Raw genomic sequence first — 21,687 nt, forward strand, 5'->3', positions numbered from 1 at the left:
TCAGACAAGATGGAAGGCATTTAAATTTTAAATTTTCTGTATTTTTTTAACTTAAGAAAGGATTATATCTTATTAAGTAATAAAATACTGCCTAAATCGCTTCTAAACTCCCCCCACCCTAGAAAGGCTTTAACTTAAGCCTCGTAATTCGCTTGAGCGCTTTCTGCAGAAAAAATGGGAAATTCACAGAGTGAACGCGAGAAAAATTAAGCTGAATTTGGTGAGAAATTATACGAAATAGTGGAAGAAATATATCCAGAACATGCTGATTACATTACTGGTATGTTATTGGAGTTAGACAACAATGAACTCAAACGAAGTCTAACCTCAACAAATCATGAAGAGCTTCTTTGTAAGATTCACCAAGCTGCAAAACACTTTCTCCCCGAAAGGTAAGTCAAAATTACCAATTAGTGAGCATAAAGACTCCCCTTTCGACAGTTGAGATCTTTTCCCCAACGACCTTCAAGATCGCGTGATTGATATCCTCTCAATTTATTTCGAAGCTGAATTAAAGACAGCTGTTGTTCCTAAAATTAATTATCACAGTAGCTTTCCCACGATTTTCTAAATGTCGTGTTCTTTAATTTTTTTCCACAAAAGTTGTATCCCTCTTCTATCTCCTATTGGTAAAGATGACAGCATCAATTAGAAGTGTTAAATCTTGTTGAACTTTTTGTAGATTTGATATTATTCTTTGCAAGATTTAGATAAAAACAGATCAGCTGTTTTTTCAGTTTACCTTAAACAAATGACCCTATAGTTGGTAAACTCCCAGTTTGTATTTTAGTTGATATTCCATATATTTCCGTCAAACAACAGAGCCCTCGTAAATACCTCTTGTCCATGAAATTGTCCAATGAATGCAAAATTACTCTGACAAAGATTTATAAAAATCAACAAATTTGAATTATGACAAACCATGCTTGGTGCCTGTTTGTCTATCTTGGGTTCTTGCCACAACGATAATTGTAACAGAAATAAGTGTTAGTATCATTTATCAAGGTTTAGAATCTTTTAAATGGACATTTTTAAAGTGAAAATAGAGCTAGTGATAAAAATTTATTGTTTTGAATCCAAGTGTGAATTTCATTTTCCATGTAAAAATAACTTTTTAGAAAAAACATATCACTTTGAAATGACAAAAGTTAAATTTTGTTCTGATTCCTCTTTCTTGTGTTTCAAATTTTTATTAGGATGAAAAATTTCAAGCTCGATAAAAATTTTTCTCTTTGTCATAACTGTTGTACCATGAGATTTTCTGAAATAAGGTAAAATCAACTTGAATGGTTACAGTTTGAAAAAAAATTGAATTAAAGAAATATTTGAACAACAATGTATACACTACTTCTGCAGATTAGATTGTCAACTGGTCAAACATAGCAACAGTGAACATGGTGGAAACCCTGAAAATCTTTGCTCTTCTCTCAGGGGGAATTCACACTTAGGAGACTCATCTACTGACATATCTGGTATAAGTAATACATTGGAGAGAGCTAAACTTTTATCATCTGGAACTTCCACATACCACAATGACAGTTTTCAAATAAAGGAAGGCTTAAGTGAACAGATGTATGCTTTGATTGAAGAGTGATATCCAGATGATGCAGAAAAATTGACAGCAGTTTTGCTGGAAATGGATGTTCAAAGTTTAGAGCTCATGATCGAGGATTCAAACTTGTTAGAAAAAAACTGGTGAATTCATATCACTTTTGGAAAATGACTCTGGACAAATCGAAAATAGGCATAGGGAGCCAGCACAGAGACAATGTGGAGATAAGACCTCTATGGGACAAGAACTTTATGGTTTGGTTAGTGAAATTGACTGTGATCAAGCTGACAAGATAACGGGAATGCTTCTTGAAATGGATGGTCGTGATTTAGAAGTGATCCTCAGAGACCAAGATGTATTGAAAGAAAAAGTAAATCGGGTATTGATGGCACTCAACAATCAGAGTGATGTAAGTGAAGTAATTGAAACAGTAACACCCCCAACAGAACAGGAAGACAAAGCAATTTATGGTGAACAACTGTATTTATTTACAAAATTTGTGAATGGTTCCCAGAGAATGCAGACAAAATCTCTGGTATGTTACTTGAAATGAATGTTGCCACTCTAGAACTGTTGCTTAATGATTCTGCAGCACTACAAGAAAAAGCTGCATATGCTGCTAGCATTCTCAACCGAACAAAAACCAACAGTGAAACACAATACAATTTACCAACATCTGAAAAATCTGAAGCAGAAACAAGAAAAAGTTTAGGAGAGAAGCTCTATGATATAATAAATGATTGGTATCCTGGAAAAGCTGATAAATTGACAGGCATGTTGATGGATGTTAACAGTGAAACATTGGAGAATTTGGTTTTAAAAGAGCAGATGTTGAAGGAAAGGGTCGAGGGAGCATTAGCTGTCTTACAAAGAATGGAACAAACTACCACAGACAGGTGAGCAGGTCAAAAGTATAATTCATCGACAGGTAATATATTTATTTATTTATTTTATTTATTTATTTAATGATTTGTACCAAGTACTGGAGCAGAAACAATACGACATGGGTCCCCTACGAGGTTTAAGCTCCAACAAACCCACCCATCCCACCCCAGGGGAGGACATCCATCACACAGTGATCTCGTGCGTGGGAAATTAACATCTCCTACCCCTAACCCTGCAGGAGACGTGACCTCCATTTGTTCGTCCCTATCTGAGAAGACTAGAATATCTAACCATTTCTTGATGTTATAGAAAGGTAGCATATTCTTCCCAATTATTTTAAGAGCTTGAGTGTTGGTCCAGTCTGGGCTCGAACCCTCGACCTCCTGCACAGCAGTCCTGAGCGCTCTATCCATTGAGCTAACTGGGAGGCGGTTTTATAATCATAAAATTGACTAAGTCTGGAGTTCATTTCCTTGTGGGGGACTCAGATTCTTTCTTCATATCACACTTGTAACGGATATGATAGACATCTCTCTTGAAGACTGTTTTGCCATTTTGTTATTTACAAATTATTTAACAATATTATTATTCACCAAAGTGAAGAACTGGGACTGGTTCGACAAATATGGCGTTCGGGACTGGTTCGACAAACATGGCGTTCGGACGCGGCTTCAAGCTCTCCGCAAATTTATGTGTGTTTCTCTGTATTTACATCACTTTGGAGTTCTTCAGGCTCTCAGATGTATATGAGAACACTTTGCTTAACGATAGAGAGACGTTTTTTGTTTCCCAGACGTATTGTAGGGCTGAAGTTGCTGGTGCTTCATTTCATCGAAACGAACCGACCCGGAGGCAAGAGTCTAATGGACGACTGAAGAGTGTTATGCTTTGTAAGCTTTTTCATCGTGCCTGTTTTGCTTTGACTCTTATTGCTCTTGCTGGTGACATTGAGATTAATCCCGGCTACCAGACATTTGCTGATATCAAGTCCACTAGAGGTCTCAAGATTGCTCACTTGAATATACGAAGTCTCGCAAACAAAACCGACTCTTTGCGTCTTGAGGGAATTAACAACAAAACTTTTGACGTGCTAACTCTGTCCGAGACTTGGCTGGATTCCTCAACAAGTGATGCTGAAATAAAACTCCCTGGATTTGTGTGCATAAGGTTAGATCGCACTGGCAATAAAGAGGGATATGGCGGAGTTGCTATGTATGTAAGAGAAGATCTGGCGTTTCGTTTGCGGAATGATATCAATACTGGTGGACAGGAATGTTTATGGATTGAGTTAATTCGAGATAAATGTAAGCCAACGTTATTATGCTGCGCTTATAGATCACCAGATGCCGATCTCTGCACTTTTATTTCGTCTCTGCGGGATGGTATGCCTGCTGTTGATCTTGAAAAATCGGATGTAATCATTTTAGGAGATCTAAACGCAAACATGATGCCTAATTCAAAATTGCCCAAGAAAGACAAACAACTACTTCTCACCTTCTCGCGCGCTTTTGACTTCACACAGCTGATAAAAGAGCCTACTCGAATATCTGACACCTCACGGACCTTGATTGACCTGATTTTTGTCAATAATGAACATCGTATTGTAAAATCTGGTGTTGTTCCGTTTCCATTGAGCGACCATTACCTGGTGTTTTGCATTCTAAAGACTGGTGTGCACACAAAAGCACATCCAAGAATGTTTGAGTATCGCTCTTACAAGAATTTCGATGCGAATTCATTTAACGAAGATCTTAGGAATGTTCCTTGGCACGTCGTTGACAATGAAAACAATATCGATGACGCTTTATTAACTTGGAACAAACTGTTTTCAGAAGTTGCAGACGATCATGCACCTGTCAAACGACGACGCGTGAAGGGAACACCTATTCCTTGGATGAATAGCAAAATTAGCGAATCAATGAGAGATCGAGACTGGTATCATCGTAAAGCACGTAAATCGAACTCAGAAAGGCACTGGAACACTTACAGGAAACTGAGGAACAAAGTAAACCGCTTAGTAAAATCTGCTAAGTCGAAATATTACTGCGAAATGATCGAGGAAGCCAGAGGAGATCACGGCAAAATGTGGAAAGCTGTAAACGAAGCATGCAATCGTAATTCATCCTCAGAAAAGGTTCAGTGCATCATTTCCGATGGCATTCAGCACACCACTTCCAAATCCATTGCTGTTGCTTTGAATAGCTTCTTTGCATCCATAGGCAAGCGCCTAGCTGACAAAATAACGACTACCTGGTCGAATTGCAACTTGGTTTTAGAACAACCGTTGTCTCAGTTCCAGTTAACTGAACTAGAGGAATCGTTTGTGTTTCAGCAGCTTACCTCTTTGAAGACAAATAAAGCAATTGGTTTGGACAAAATTAGTGCTAGACTACTCAAGAGCTCTGCTAATACAATCACTCCCTCCATCACTAAGCTGTTGAATCGATCGATTCTTACTGGTAAATTTCCTAAATTGTGGAAATGCTCAAAAATTACAGCCTTGTTTAAATCAGGCGACCGGTCAAATGCATCGAACTATCGACCTATCTCTATTTTACCGACACTCAGTAAAATTCTCGAGAAAGCCGTGCATTCCCAGCTGTACCAGCACTTGGTAATTAACAACCTTCTCACAAGGAAACAGTTTGGATTCAGGAAGGGACTCACTACTGAATCTGCTTTGACATCATTTGCTGATGAAGTCTTATTGAACATGGAACAAGGTAAACTGTGTGGGGCCGTGTTTTTGGATTTAACCAAGGCTTTCGACACTGTGGACCATCGGATTTTGTTACGCAAGCTCTCCAAAATTGGTTTATGTGAGAACTCGCTTCAGTGGTTCCGCTCTTACATTACTGACAGGAAACAGCGTACATGTTGTGGGAATGAGTTGTCTGATGAATTGCCAGTTACCCATGGGGTCCCTCAGGGAAGTATTCTGGGTCCTCTGCTATTTGTCATCTACATTAACGATTTGCCAAGCGTTCTAGATGCCTGTCAAGCATCACTTTATGCAGATGACACGGTGATCTACTGCTATGGGTCTTCCTCTCAGGAGCTGACTGAAAAGCTCAACCAAGACCTCCTGGCTGTGGCGAAATGGCTGAATGAACATAAGTTAACACTGAATCTGGATAAAACCAAATGCATGCTCATAGGCAGTAACAAGAAGCTACAGAGGAAAATAGCTCTAACTGTTTCAATTTTTGATCATTGTATAAACAATGTTACTTGTTTTAAATATCTTGGAATCTTAATATCGTCTGATTTTTCGTGGACAAATCATGTCGAATACATGGCAGGGAAAGTTAATCAAAGGCTTGGCCTACTTAGACGCATTAAGCATTTGTTACCGTTTAAGGCGCGCATCCTTTTTTATAAAAGCCTTGTTATGCCCTTATTCGAGTATGCTGATTTAGTTTGGGGAGACAAACATAATGTAACTTTAATGTCTAGTTTGCAAGTGCTTCAAAATAAGGCGGCTAAAATAATATTAGATCGACCACTGTATTCCTCTGCGTCTGATGCGTTAACTACACTGAAGTGGTTAACACTAGAAAAAAGGCGCTTCCAGCGCCGATGCGTACATGTATATAAATGTCTTAATAGTCTCACGCATCACGAACTAACATTAGTCACTCAGCAAGAACAGCATAGTTACAACACAAGAAATAAAGCAAACCTCAAAATTCCATCCGTTAAAAGAAACTGGGGCAAACAAAGAACTGGCTATCATGCTGTAAGTGATTTTAACTCGCTGGACAAAACTATACGAGCCGCTGATAATGTAAATATTTTGAAGCGTAAGATTTTTAATTCATTGATTTAAGTTTTGTATTACACATAAGATACATTAGTTTTTAGTAGCATCTTTTAGCATTTTTATTCATTGTAAATTTTTAATTTTTAATTTTCGAGGTCCTTTTTGTAAACCACTTTTTAGTGAAAAAGTTTCCTCATTAAAGATTGTCATCATCATCAAGAAAAGTATCTTCTAGTTAACCAGCTCTGAGGTGAATAATTGTTTTAGTATATCCCACACAAAAACCAAAACAAATTGTCCTATATTGGCTGCTCAGAGGTGAACGGTACTTTTAGTTTTGTCCTTTAGGATGCGAGAGAGCAAGATAGGGAATCTGAGTCCAGTAAGCTTCTTTCAACACAAACTTTAATTGCTTGAGGGGCAGGTTACCTTTAGAGCAAACGATATAACAACAACATGGCAACGACTAACTTATCTCAATGTTCACTTGTGTAACTCGAGAACTCGATTGGAATGTCCGAAGTGATTACATAATCAGTCCAGAAAGTTACATAACATTCGAGGGTTACATAACCTTTAAGAGTTACATAAGAAAGATCATATATGTGCACGATCCTTCGCAGTAAAGCACCATTTAAGCAAGAGTGAAAATCAGACCTGAAAAAAATTCAGGCCTGTACGGGATTCGAACCACTGACCTCTGTGATACTAGTGCAGCGCTCTACCAATTGAGCTAACAAGCCAACTGGGAGCAGGCCATCAAATTAATTCGACATAAACCCGTAGATGATAAATCAAACAACAAACATATGAAATACATATATATGAACTGCGCTTATGAAACGTATATGTGCACGATCCTTCACAGTAAAGCACTATTTAAGCAATAGTGAAAATCAGACCTGAAAAAAATTCCGGCCTGTATCGCAGAGGTCAGTGGTTCGAATCCTGTACAGGCCTAAATTTTTTCAGGTCTGATTTTCGCTATTGCTTAAATAGCTCTATCTACTGCGAGGATAGTGCATCATATGTATCTAATACTACAGTACAATATATGAACTTCATATATTTCATTGTATCTCATTTATCACTTTCACGGATTTATTACGAATCAACTTAACGGCCTGCTCCCAGTTGGCTTGTTAGCTCAATTGGTAGAGCGCTGCACTAGTATCGCAGAGGTCAGTGGTTCGAATGCCGTACAGGCCTAATTTTTTTCAGGTCTGATTTTTGCTATTGCTTAAATAGCGCTATCTACTGCAAGGGTCGTGCATCATATGTATCTAATATCGCAGTGCAAAATATATGAACTTCATATATTTCATTGTATCTCATTTATCACTTTCACGGGTTTATTACGAATCAACTTAACGGCATGCTCCCAGTTGGCTTGTTAGCTCAATTGGTAGAGCGCTGCACTAGTATCGCAGAGGTCAGTGGTTCAAATCCCGTACAGACCTAATTTTTTTCAGGTCTGATTTTTGCTATTGCTTAAATAGCGCTATCTACTGCGAGGATCGTGCATCATATGTATCTAATATCGCAGTACAAAATATATGAACTTCATATATTTCATTGTATCTCATTTATCACTTTCACGGGTTTATTATGAATCAACTTAACGGCCTGCTCCCAGTTGGCTTGTTAGCTCAATTGGTAGAGCGCTGCACTAGTATCGCAGAGGTCAGTGGTTCGAATGCCGTACAGGCCTAATTTTTTTCAGGTCTGATTTTTGCTATTGCTTAAATAGCGCTATCTACTGCAAGGATCGTGCATCATATGTAAAGGTTATTATAAACAAGAAACAAAAAAATACTGCTTTTTCATTAAGCAAAACGAAAAAGTAACTTTCAACTGAGCCGTAATCAATTATCGCCACGCATCGTTCGGACCTCAAAATGCAAGGTTTCCTTGTGGATTTTGCGGCGCGTTTCCAACTGCACACGATCTGTCTCTAGCTTGAGCTTAAGATAAATAAGCAGCATTTGCTAGTACACGCGAATAAACCATATGATAATGATAGCTAAATGATTCCACTTCGTTTTTGGTGGCCTGGATTAGTGAATTAGATGATCATTGACATTTATGCAGATATTTTTTTTTGGCCTTGCCGACTTTTGGTTTTAAAGTGGCTTGTTTTGCTAACCGAGCTCGATTCTCACGGAGCCAAAAGGGCTGAAGGAACAAGCAAATCCATATAAATTGCGTCTTTAAGGTGTCTGGTTGCAAAAATACTAAGTTTTACAACTCCGTTGAGAGGTCTCGTTGGCTGTAGTTCTTGGTTTCTGTAAAAATTTCATTAGAATTTCACGTTGTTCGAACAGTAAACAAAGCAAAAGGTTTGTCATGGGGGTTTTAATTCGCAAATAATGAATTCTATTGATTACACATGATATTGCACTAAGAAAACTGAGAACCCTCTCACAATAGGTTAATTTACTGAACGACAGTGCCGCCGCAGTGATCTGTTTTCAAACAGTAAAAGATGGTTACAAAATTAGGAGGACACTTAATTGCCTTAAGAAGTGCAGATTCCGTTATCTCTCACTTTCAGATCTGGTGTGTTAGTTGTCAAACTTTATTTTCCGTATTTCTGAAGGAAATAAAAAAGAAAGCGTTCATTGTGCTCAGATTAAAAGCCTGTCTTTGTCGCTTGCAATCTGTATGCCTGCTAAATTGCTCTTATGGACAAATAGCAGGTATTAAAGCGAGGGAGATCAAAATCTTTATTTCGTAATTGTGGGCTTTAGCCGCTTTTTGAAGAAAAGTCAGTAAAACGGAAAAATAATTCCAATTTTACTTTCCTTTCATTTTGTTTTAGAGTTACCTCCATCTAAAATTAACACTAAAGATAACCTAGCAATTTCTGATTTTGGGGTGGCGAAATAGAAATTAGCGTTCGTCTAACTCATGAAAACCAATTAAAAAAGCCGAACAGAACGCGATAATTCAAGAATCATGAACTGATTGAGCAAAAAAAAAAAACAACAAAAAACTGAATGACTAACAGCCTTACTAATGGCCGTCTGTAGCATTGGTATTGACCCCTCAAGGCTAACAAAGCGTCAGCTTAGCTTTTCACCTAAGAGGGCTTAATCAAACAGAAATACACATTTGTGGATAAGAGAAGTCAAAAGTGATCAACAGTGACTCCTCCAACGTCTGCCTCAACAAGGAACAAACATACGCTTTAACGTTCGCGGGACATGGTGAACGCTCGATCGCATTCATTTAGATGTGCAAGTCAATAATCAGTACTGTGTACTAATTACCATTTGGGGGATAAAAAAATCTTTTGTGACCAGCAGGCTGGTCTTAAATCTGGCGAAAAGAGAAAGATCACGTTTTTTTTTTGAGTTTCACCTGAGGTTTTTGTACTGCCGAAAGTTTTGTTTTGTTTTCTACTTACTGGCGTTATTCGCCCCGGCAAAGGACTCCCAAACATAACTAAGTGGTTGAACAGTACGCCAATACCAGCAGTTACAGTTAGCGATCTTGTTCCTTTTCTGTTGTTTTGAACTAAACTGGCTGGTTGTCTGGTGAAAAATGGTGGTAATGCGTTGTGGATTCTTCTAGGGGGTAGGTGTAAAACTTTGGGATAATTGTAGATGACAGAGGAAAAACTAATAGTTGCACCCTAAATTACGGGCCTGAATGCATTCGAAAAATCCATATCAAGGAAGTAAGAGAGGAGTGGGTCTTGATACTCTAATTGTTTTCATTTCATAGGTCTCCCTTGTATGTAAACACAGCAAACAAAAACTAGCTTTTCAGGGCCAGGAACCAACGGGCGTCTCGAGAGACGGGCAAAGCAAAGGCGATAAAAGTATGTAACGCCATTTTTGCGCTAAGAGCCTATGGCTGTTTAGTGGCTATCGGAGTTCGAATTCTCCGAAACGATCCCTTGTATTTTAATTGCTAAGAGTTTGGTGTGTCATCGAGGAAAGTTCCTTGTCTTTCTCCTCCTCTTTCTCCTCGTCAACCCTCTGCTTAGTAAGACATCCACATCGAGATATAGTTTAATCAAATATGGGATAAGCAATACTTAAGGAGCCGTGTCCGTCTTTTTCTCTCGCAAAAGATTTACCCTCAAGATAGAGGGTCTCCAAATAACTGTTGGTTAGGTTGATTAAGAAGAAGTAGAAAGTATGTAAGAGGGAAAACGAGAATTTCAGACTGAAAAAGGTTAACGTTGGTGACAAACATGGCACACGAAATTCTCTAAGATGCACAGACTTCCTCAACGAGTTCATTTTATTTTGAAGACGCTCAGCTCTACAATTGGGAATCACTTCTTTTCTTGCGTTTTAGATTGGCAAACGATCATTTAAACTAAGAAAGCTGCCTCTGCGAACAATCAGTGTCTTAAGATGAGATGTAATCAACTGCTGGTAGATAACTGCTATGAACAAAGCACTGGCCTAGAAAAAGCATGGCATAAAGTATAAACAATCAAAAAGTTCGACAAAAAGTTTGGATACAAAAGCCACTTTGACCCAACTGGCAGAGCTAGAGACAAATTAGAGAGACAAGGTATTTGCCTGAGTTGTGGGTTAGGTTTACAGATTCTTGCTAGGAAACCGCATTAAGATTTTGCGGGAACATGTGATTACTGGAAGATTTCGATCTAGGAAAAACAAAAGACAAATGAGTAATTAGTAGACATGCGAGAAGAAATGGAGTCAAACAGGCATAAAGGGACTATCAAATCATCCTTGCTTGTTTTCTTTATTTTTTCTTACCAGGTTTAATCCAGTCCAAAATGCATGTACTGTTTTTTCAGTCCTCTGGTCTGTGAGGTGGGTTTCCACAAGGCTGTACGATTTTCCATCACACAAATTGCATGATTTTGTTGGCAAACTGACAATGTTATTTATCTAACATTTATATCAAAGTGCATTAAGCTAAAGAGCAATACGGTCAATACAGTGAGAATGTGATGTAATTTATAAAAGTCATGGTATTGTAGGGGTTATAACTGCAGGTCAACCAAAATTCAGTGTTACAAATGAAAACCTTCTGATCAATACTTTAGAAGCTGCACTATTGGACTAGCCTGCAGCACAAGTGCATTTTAGAGGGACAGTGATCCGCATCTCTGTGAGAGGTTTTCTTGCCATCGTGAACTTTTTATGCAAAACTATGGTGGAAAGAGTAATAAATTTTTTCATTCATGACAAGCATTGGTTCAAGATTTCAGTGACATAAAAGTCCACTAAATACTTAACTTAGACACTTACCTCTAGAAGGTTGAATTTTGTTCTGGCTCGTGTTTCATTCTCAACCAAAGCAAAGTAATCCAGTAGATTATAGTGGCCAATATATGAAGCTGCACTATCTCTGTGCTGGTTCACTAGCCACTCACTGACAAAATCAAAACAAACACAATGTTAAATAAAAACATGGACAAGAACAATACTGCATCTCCGTGATTGGGATAAGATCAGAGATGCCAACCTGAGATCTATAATTTGGAGATTTTTTCCTATGCCACCACAGCATCACCTCCAAACTAACAAACTGGTGCCTCCCCCCCCCCCCCGCCCATTAAATCATTCTCCCTTCCCTGAAAACAGAGAAAGCTTTTGTTTAGTTTCTGTGAGGATATGGTTGCATAACAAATTTTTTGAGAAACTGCAAGAAGAGTTTCAAAAAGCAAAATGTTTTTGATTTGAGTAAATCTGGGATGCCACGTTAGCCTACAGCCGAGCAAAGTCTTTGAAAGCCAGTCCATTGCTTTTATCCTGGAGATTTGGCGGACCATATGGGAGAGCAAGAGATTCCTAGATAATCTGGGAGAATTAGCATGCATGAGAGATGCCAGGAAATAGATTTTCAATCTCAGTTCTGTATCAACCACATATTGACAACAATACTTGATTGATCAACACAATATTTAGCAATAAATGAAAAGACTGACAATTTAGTTGTGTCTGAATGGCCAGTGCCAACATACTTTGATTGTACTGAAACAAGGAAGAAAGTTTGCTAAACGGTATAATTTTGCCATGTGGTCCTTCCTGGCAAGCTTTACTATCTTAACGCATCCACCAGGCACACCAACAGCAGAATGATCACCCTTTGTCGACGAAAGCAGAGATTGAAACTGTCATTTTCAACTTTAAGTTTAATGATGCGATACGTAGGTAAAAAATATGCGGAAATATGATTGATGCGAGCGACACACCACGAGTTATTTAGTTCTTTGTTTAAAAAGGTAACTAAAAAATGATTATCAAATTATAGACTCTGGTGATTATGATTTAATAATGCCAGTGACAGTGCTGTATACTTAATTATGATCAATAATTTGTTACGTGTAAGCATGCTTACAATGTTCAAGTTGACTGTGAATGTTGTATCTATCTGTCTGCAAGATAAAATGACAAAAATCTTACATTAAATTACAAATAAATTATTTGGCGAGTTAAATAGTTATTCGATGAGTTATCTTTCTTTGACTAAAACCAAACCGATCTTGTTTTCGAGCATTTTGAGTCCTAAAACAAGACTTAAACTCCCCATTTTAATGCGGCTTTCAAATCATAGGTCCAGCACCTCTTGTACAAGATCAAGTTTGACCTTCTTGGTATTACTGAGACCCACCTTAACTCAAGTGTGTCAGACGATTGGATCAGAATTTCTGGATATAAATTCTTGAGGAGGGATCGCGGTTCCTGTGGAGGTGGTATTCAGATACATTTTAAAGAAGATCTTACTGTATACCCTTCTGTTTCTTGGGAAAGACCAAATTTAGAAGCATCATGGCTGAACATCACCATGAGATCTGAATCCTTCCTTGTTGGCTGTGTCTACAGACCACCCGATGACTCCTCCTTTTTCGACTCTTTCAGAGACCTGATTTCTGATATCTGGCTGAAAAGAAAAAATGTAATACTTGTTGGTGACTTCAACTCTGATATGTTGCACAAACTTAACAATAGGGAATCTGAATATGGAAAACGCCTACGAGAGATTCTATGTAGCTGTGGACTAAAGAACATTATCAACAGCCCAACCTGTATTACTGTCACCTCCAAGTCACTTATTGACCTCGTGATCACTAGTCAACCCTCAAAAATCCAAACCTCTGGCTCCATCGACCTGGGTATCTCTGACCACAACCTAATATTTGCAGTCTTCAAAGTTACAAGAGGTAATGCAAAACCCAAAGTTATCCCAACCAGGAATTATAAATCACTAGACACAAGGCAACTTAGAAGTGACTTCGACCGGGCTCCCTGGCATATAACTAATTTATTCGACGACATCGATGACAGTGTAGACGCTTGGCAATGTCTATACAATGAAATATTACATCACCACCTACCCCCGCGAGATGCTAAAATAAGAGATAAGTCTCTTCCTTGGATCAACACCTCCATCAGGAAAGAAATGAACAAAAGATAGAAGCTCCTTAAAAAGGCAAATTCATCAGGCGACCCTGAATTATGGGGTCTCTACAAACAGAAGCGATATGAGGTTAAGAAGCTACTAAGAAGTACTGAGGCTGATTATTGGCAAAAATTATTCAATGAAGCTACTGATTCTAGTGAATATTGGAAATTGACCAACCAAGTTTTGAGGAAACACAAAGTTAAAAACATTGGTCCAATCTGTGATCACAACGAGGAGATAATAACCCATGATTTAGAGAAGACAAAGTATTTTAATGACTTTTTTGCTCTTGTAGCAGAGCATCAAGATCATGTTTGTTCATGTTTGTTCTTGGCGCCTTCTTCGCCGCCATTTTTTACTTAGTGACTTGCGCTACCTGAGTATCTCCAGTCTACCATTGGACTCACGGTCATCTCGATGTTGAATGATTACACTTCATTTTGTCACATTGAGAAGTTATGATAATCCTTCATTCGGGGACGAGATCGTGTTGGATTTAGAGGAGACAGAGTATTTTAATGACTTTTTTGTGAATGTCAGCAAAGACCTCACTAAGCAACTTGACCCATTGAACTTGTCATCAATAAACACCTTTATCACTAGAGTCACTCCTACCAGGGACAAAACTGACATGAGCTGGGAAATGGTAAAAAACAAACTGACTAAAGCTGCCAACCCCAAGAAGGCTACTGGTCCAGACCAAGTATCCCCCAGGGTCCTCTCCATGATTGGTGACCCTGTTATCCACAGTCTTTTACCAATCTTCAGGAAGAGTATATGTGACGCATCTTTCCCTTCAAGCTGGAAATTATCATGCGTTAACCCCATATTTAAGAAAGGCTCTCCAACAGATGTGAACAACTACAGACCTATCTCCCTCCTCAGTATCCCTGGGAAAATCTTAGAAGATGTTGTCAGTGATACCCTGAACAACCATTTGCACACACAAGGCTTGTTATCTCATAGGCAGTGGGGTTTTCGGAAAAATTATTCAACTGAAAGCCTCTTACTTCACCTAACAGAGACCTGGAAAAATGCGCTGGACAAGGGCCTTAAAGTGGGCGTGCTTTTTATTGACTTTCGAAAAGCATTCGACACAGTGAACCATACCATCCTTCTAGAGAAGCTAAAGGCAATTGGGATATCTGGCGATTTTCATTCGTGGCGTACCTATTACATGTCTGCACGTAAACAATTTGTCCAAATATCAGGATATCAGTCCGGGCCCAAAACCATCACACATGGAGTTCCCCTAGGCTCAATACAAGGGCCATTATTATTTTCAATATTTGTAAACGATCTTACAGAATCAATAACTAGTGGTGAATTATTTATGTTTGCCGATGATACCACTATTTTTACAATTGGAAACAACATCGACGATATCATCTTAACACTCCAGTCTGTACTAGACCAGCTGTACACCTGGTGTCAATCAAACAGATTAATCGCCAACGAATCGAAATCTGAAGCCCTGATAATTTCTAGCCAGAACTTTATTGGCTCCCTGCCACGCTTGGCCTTTGGTAATAGCTTTATTGAGTACAAATCATCATATAAATGTCTTGGGGTGACAATTGACAGCAAGCTATCATGGCAGGAGCACATAAAGAACGTTTGTAAGTCATTCAGCAACAAAGTCGCAGTACTGAATCGGATAAAGTTTTTACCGATACCAACCTTAGAAAACATTTATTATAAAACTATTATCCCTAGCGTTTTGTATGGCATTGTAGTCTGGGGGGTCTTGTTCTTCAACCTTGACGGATGATAATGATCGAATTCATTTAAGAGCTACTAGAATTATTTACAACCTACCCCATAGCATCCACAGGGATGACATCATGAACGCTCCACACTGGAACTCTATTGTTTCATTTTACATCAGGAGACTTTTAGTTATTACGTAGAATATCTATCATGGAAATAGCATCGATCCTCTAAATGCTTAATAGTGAAATCCGAGACTCCTTATGACTTAAGAAAATCCCTAAAAGTTAAGGTTCATAGACCAAGAACAGAAATGGGAAGATCTTCGTTTAAGCACAGAGCTGCACTATCCTGGAACCTCCTTCCCGAAGACATGAGGAACAGTTCAAACTTAACTTCCTTCATGAGAAAACTCAGGGAAAATAAGAGAATTCTGAAATCTATCAGTTTTGCTAAAGCTTCCTGCAGCGTTTCCTACAAATCTGTTGACTTTAAATACTTTTAACATTTACTCCGTATTGTTATTAATATTTATTTCTTTTAATTGTCATTATTTACGTACCATTTTCAGTCTATTCACTAATTAGGTATTTATTAATTGATAGTTTAATTAATGCAGGTCCACATCAGGACGTAATGTCTTGCCTATCCCTCAACCTGCTTTATCAAATAAACTATGATGATGATGATCATCATCATTATCCACGATGGCGTTAGTACGGCGTCGGTGTCGCATGTATGTGTTATCATCTCAGCGGTTATTTTAGCCGACGCATGCTTATTGCGCGCTAAATTCGAAAATGGCAGTTCGGGTGGAGGAGCTATCAAACACCGAGACGCAAATTGACGGCATTAACGGCGAGAAATACCGAGAGATAGGAGATCAAGCTGTTTGGTCGTTATCGTCATGTAAACCTGGCTTTGGAGTGGAGAAGCTTCGTGATGGAAACCTAGAAACGTATTGGCAATCCGATGGACCACAACCGCATTTGGTGAGCATTCAGTTCCAGCGGAAAACAGCGATTCAAAACATTTGCTTGTATGCCGATTACAAGGCCGATGAGAGCTACACACCGAGTAAAATATCCATTCGTGCTGGGAATCACTTTCATGACCTGCACCAGATAGAATTTATATAGCTTGAGGAACCGAGTGGATGGCTGACAGTGTCTTTGTTGGATGGGGACAAGCCTTTGAAAACTTACATGTTGCAAATAGCTGTTTTGTCCAATCATCAAAATGGAAGGGACACCCACATGAGACAGAAAAAGATTCGTGCGCCTTTAACAGATACTGGGGCGTACAAAATGCCCACTTTTACATCTGTAGAGTGTGCTATGTACACCACAATCAAGTGAAACAGCTGTTAAATAGTTTTTAACCTTTGACTGCAATTAGAATTTGGCTTTGGTTAACGCGCGTTACACTGTTTGTCAGCAGATGGTGGGAGATAGGGTTAGCCAAGGGTACATGTAGATTATTGGTGTACTGTATCAATTGAAGTAGTTCAATTTGGTATGATAAGAAGGGCTGCCAAGTTTATCTGGAGATACACCATTTGATGGTAGGTTTTAAGGTATTATGAAATAGACTTAAAATTGGTTAAGAACGTACAATCAATATCCAATAGCATGTGAAGTTGACATGGGTTATTATACATGTCGAGTTCAAAGTCTGCCTAGTTTGTGTAGTGTTCTCAAACTTTTCCAAACTCAGAGAGGTGTTTTCTTTTGCAGTTTGATTAAAAAATACGAAACAATTATTGAATTTAGTTTTTGCATGACATTGTGAACTATCAAACTTCATGTCTGTGTTATCTGCCTCAGCTCTTGGTCTCAGCTAATTACTCAGACCTTGGCATTGACAATTCGTATCATGCTCAACCTCATCCAGTAATTGCTTAATATTTACATGGGGAATGGGGATGAAATGCTCAACATCTTAAACACGAAGGTACACTATATAAGGAAGTCTTCCCTGGGAAGACCTAGGCTTATTTGTCACTCACCATTGACGTGTGCGGGTCAAATTCAAATGCTGGTAGACGAACAAAAGGAGCTAATGAGATATCTATTGTTTACTTCCGCCAGCATGGTGGCATGAGGTAACGTGCAAACCACCTACTTCGATCTCAAATTTACCGCCACAAATAAAGACAGTTTATATTGGAGAAAGGAAATACAAATCTCAAAAATTCTTGTATTGTGATGAAGACAAAAAAACAATTTTGAGGAATGCGCCCGCTGTTCACTGCTTTGGAGTAGCTGAAGCTCAAGCTGACTTCACTCTAAGAGTTCTATATCATACGACGGTTGATTGACAATTGGTCCAGTGGGACATAAGGCTCCTTTTATAGCGTGCCTCTGTGTTTAAGCTAAAGTATAGGGCACCCATATGGCAAGTAGTTAAGTGCTGGGTGAAGGCTGGTTATCTCCTCATCGTGTAATCGGTTGGGGTAATGTAAATGTGGGTGAGTTATCCAAGATTATGCAATTATAGGGCATCAAAAGAACTAACAAATCCCTGTCTAAAGTGGATTTGTTAGTTCCTGTGATACACCTGGATTGAAGAGATCTTTGAACCATGACGTTGATCCAGACTATCCCAGGCAAGGCATCCTCTGTGTGCTTTGTAAACATTTATGGTTGGACTAAAATACTTTGCCAGTAAAAAGTGTATTTTTTTAGTTTATAAAACTATTTACAAGATGTACAAATACCCTTTGTCATCTCTTGATTAAAGTAGGCAGTGTATTAAAGAGGTATGTTTAAAATGCTTAAAAATTGATGAAATGTTATTACTACAATGTGCTCATAAAAGTTATTACAGCTCAGATTCAGTTTCACAAAAACATTCTGAATATTCCAACCTTGATACAGTTTAAAAAGAGGAACCTTGTATGATGAATTAACTTCTTTTAGCCATCTCTCCTAGGCTGCTTATTCTTTGCAACATGTTTGTTCTTACCATTTAAACATCATCCGTGCTCTATCACTGAACAAACATACGACAACATGGAATCTATTTGTTAATTAACTAATGTTAAGTTGTTCAAAATTTTGGCAGGTCTCATGTACTAGATCTTGCCCTTCCTTTTTTGTATCATCTTCCTCTTTCAGGAGATTACTTTCATCATTTTGTAGCCTGCAGGAACATGTTTCCAATTCTTTAGGGGAATGCTCTTTGATGTATGCTCTAGATCTGATATCTGCCTGGAAATATGAAAAAAATAAGACCTACCTTTTTTTAATACTATTTAAAGCAACTAAAAAAGCATTTATATTCTGTTTTTGTTCCTTTCATGCTAGTTTTTGGTGAAATATTGGTCTTGACTGAGAAAGAAACAAAGTTGATTGGATCAAGGGTACATTTGACAGCAAAGATGTTTTTATGGTTCATGGAGCAAATTATGACATTTACCTAGTACACAAATACAGTTAATGAGCTGGTTTCTTTTTCAGTGATTGGTATGTGTTGAACTCGATATATTCTTAAAAACTATTATCATGTACTCTTTGACTGAGTTGGTTGGGCAGGATGGGAAAATATTTGGTTCTCTGTTGTGATGCACAGACCTCACCATATGTCATGACCAAGAGCCAACTATTTTCCCAAGCAGCCTGACAAAACTCAGGTAATATGTACATAGTTATAATTTTTAGTAGTCTCTGTTTTGATCCTTACTTGTCTGATAGGTTCGGGTATTCTGTACTGACAGCAGGCATGTGCAAGTCTCACTGCTGTCTCCAGTCCTGTCTTGTGGCCCACTGATATGTAGATAGGGTTATGAGATTGTTGGGTACTTCTCAATGCCTGAGTAAATAAAATACAATAAATTGTGATGTTCTTTAACTTAAAGAGGGAAGTGCGATAACCTGTTACAGTTTTCTAACCTGTGGCCCTCATCAAATACTCCCAACCCATTCCACCCCAGGGGAGGACATCCACCACACAGTAATCTCGTGCATGGGAAATTAACGTCTCCTAACCCTAACCCTGCAGGAGACGGGACCTCCATTTATTCGTCCCTATCCGAGAAGACTAGAATATCTAACCAGTTCTTGATGTTATAGAAAGGCAGCATATTCTTCTGAATTATTTTAAGACCTTGAGTGTTGGTCCAGCCGGGCTTCAAACCCTCGACCTCCCGCCCAACAGTCCAGCGCTCTATCCATTGAGCTAATTGGGAGGCGGTCAAACTTGTCACAGTAGAAACAGTAAAGAGATTTTGCATCATGCTTCAAGAAGTAACTAATGTTACTTTTTTTCAAAAATCTGTCACCAAATCAGTTGATGAGACTGATAAGATTCTAGTTCACGTGCCAGACTTTAACATATTGTTGGTTTACTTCAGATGCTCTCCTGCCATTTTTAATCTGCTTGAAAAATCAATTTTTTTTATAGCATACAAGAGTCTGATCATAGCTTATTAAGCTGGGACAAAACACTGAAAGAAAAGGTAAGAGTCTCATTTCTGGGGAGAAGCAGCAGGAGTTGGAATTAAAATATTTGCACAATTTTTTCATTCTTTTTGTTATCCTTTAGTTACAGTTTGGAAATTTGACTTATCTTACCATTCCCCAAATTGTGCCAGAGTTGCCCTCCAATGGAAAACTGTCTCTGCTAGATTTTAAACAGTTTTTGATCTGACAAGAAAGGATTTGTTATTGGTAATACTACAGAAGAGAGTCAGCCAATCACTCAAACTACAACCCCCCCCCCCCCACCCACCAGAAAGGGTTATTGGTCTGCATGAACCTTCTCACTCCTCTGGAGTTTCAGTTTCATTTTGCCTCGATTTCTTTAAAAGTGATGGCTCCTGGCTGAACACACTTTACCTTTTACAGTTTTTAACAGCATTTCTTAGGCCAGGGTTGGTATGGATATTTTCTGGTACTATCCATCTCTTTAAAAATTTTTAACACCATCAAATGGAGAAGAAATTTTGTTCTTATTAAGAGACCTCGTCTGCATGTTTCTCAATCCCATCCACATGGAAGAGAGTCTTGGCCACTCCTACAGTAGGGATATCTGTCAGCACTCATAGGTGACAAGCAATCCCAAAACCTGCATATAACAAGATCTAGTAAGTTAACCCTATATTTCCCAAGATCTGATTATAAATTCTCCTCTTTAGCTGATACACATTTCTGTGTACATTGGTTGTGAGAATTTGGTGTTCAATCAAGGTTACAACTTCTGCCTGATAAGTTTGATTATTCTCCATACCTGTTGTTGGATCATGTATGGATATTAAAGAGAAAAGTTACATGTTAATCACTTCTGTGAGTTAAAGGGTTAAAATGATATAATTTGTCTTTCAAGGAAAAAAATTAAGGCTCTTTCCCAGTGACTGGTCTTTTAGGTAGTGAAAAGTGAAATGATTTTATCATCCTGATCAATTGACTTTGTTCAGCCCAAGAAACCAAACAAATAATTAAATTCGGTGAGCTATCCTGATTATAATATACTTTATCAAAATGATAAACTGAGAAACATACCTCTAGGGTGCAACATTCCATTCCCATCAACTAAAATAATCTAAAACAATGACTACAATAAAAACACTAAGGGAATCACATGAACTCATCTGATCTAGATTTATTTTCTTTCTTATTAAATAAGTTTTATATTAATACCAAATAACAATTAATTTTTATTTTATTTTGACTAATGAAAAAATGGTCAGTATAGCTTTTAATTGATATAAAAACCATCTTAAGGATATTTTTACCTGTGGAAGTAGATGTGGTTTAGCTCTCCTTAGCTTGGAAACTGCTTCAACTAGGAACCCAACTTCTCTGAAAGCCAGGTATTCTGGTATGTAAGGTAATTCCAGATGTACAAGGGTAAGATCCTTATACACAACCTGCATTAAACTAAATATTCATGAGATACAATACACCATGAAATGAATCCCAACAGCACTCAGAATGTTCACAGTTTTGATGAACCTTCTACAGTATCCAAAAGTAGTAATGTTTACTACAAGTTACTTCAGGATACTGAGGTAGAGTTGAATAAATTTCTTTATTACACAACTCGGGCAGTCAGGGGGCCAATAACTAAAATCAACCAATCAAAATTCTCTATTGCCGGTCAATATTCTCTCAGTATTGGACCGGGCACTGTCCCGAATGGTCCCGAGTGATACCGCAATTGCGTCCCTTTGAACTTCAGTCTTATAATAAATCTCTTATTAACCAAGCTTGCTCGGGACCATACTGTAAGAATATCGGCCCTTGGTCTTTTTCAAGACCTCAGACCGATATTCTCCCAGTGCGGCCCTCGCACTTGGTTAATAAGATATATATATTCGCAATATTTTAGCTTACAAATAAGAATAAAAAAAATTTATTGAAGAAGCATAATTTTCCAC

General features: G+C 38.2%; 1 protein-coding gene, 1 long non-coding RNA gene and 2 pseudogenes across 3 annotated transcripts; 2 read left to right on the forward strand and 2 right to left on the reverse strand.

The window, feature by feature from the left end:
• The first annotated feature begins 19 nt into the window (after positions 1–19).
• Positions 20–19,148, forward strand: LOC148725982 (uncharacterized; annotated as a pseudogene). Its single transcript, XR_015990597.1, has 3 exons — positions 20–392; positions 1,357–2,448; positions 18,617–19,148. The product of XR_015990597.1 is annotated as an uncharacterized LOC148725982 (transcript).
• Positions 10,437–12,629, reverse strand: LOC148725983 (uncharacterized). Its single transcript, XR_015990254.1, has 4 exons — positions 12,534–12,629; positions 12,121–12,166; positions 10,943–11,564; positions 10,437–10,827 (listed from the first exon to the last, which is right to left on the reverse strand). It is a non-coding gene; the product is annotated as an uncharacterized LOC148725983 (long non-coding RNA).
• On the forward strand, positions 16,109–16,666 carry LOC148725984 (anaphase-promoting complex subunit 10 pseudogene; annotated as a pseudogene).
• A 1,012-nt stretch (positions 19,149–20,160) lies between the features above and the next one.
• On the reverse strand, positions 20,161–21,183 carry LOC148725985 (endonuclease V-like). Its single transcript, XM_088731564.1, has 3 exons — positions 21,043–21,183; positions 20,810–20,849; positions 20,161–20,375 (listed from the first exon to the last, which is right to left on the reverse strand). The coding sequence occupies exons 1-3, from the start codon at positions 21,181–21,183 to the stop codon at positions 20,350–20,352; spliced, it is 207 nt and encodes a 68-aa protein (XP_088587690.1). The 3' UTR covers positions 20,161–20,349.
• Between the last annotated feature and the right edge of the window lie 504 nt (positions 21,184–21,687).

The sequence above is a fragment of the Stylophora pistillata genome, chromosome 8, assembly GCF_964205215.1.
Source record: "Stylophora pistillata chromosome 8, jaStyPist1.2, whole genome shotgun sequence".
Classification (NCBI taxonomy): domain Eukaryota; kingdom Metazoa; phylum Cnidaria; class Anthozoa; order Scleractinia; family Pocilloporidae; genus Stylophora; species Stylophora pistillata.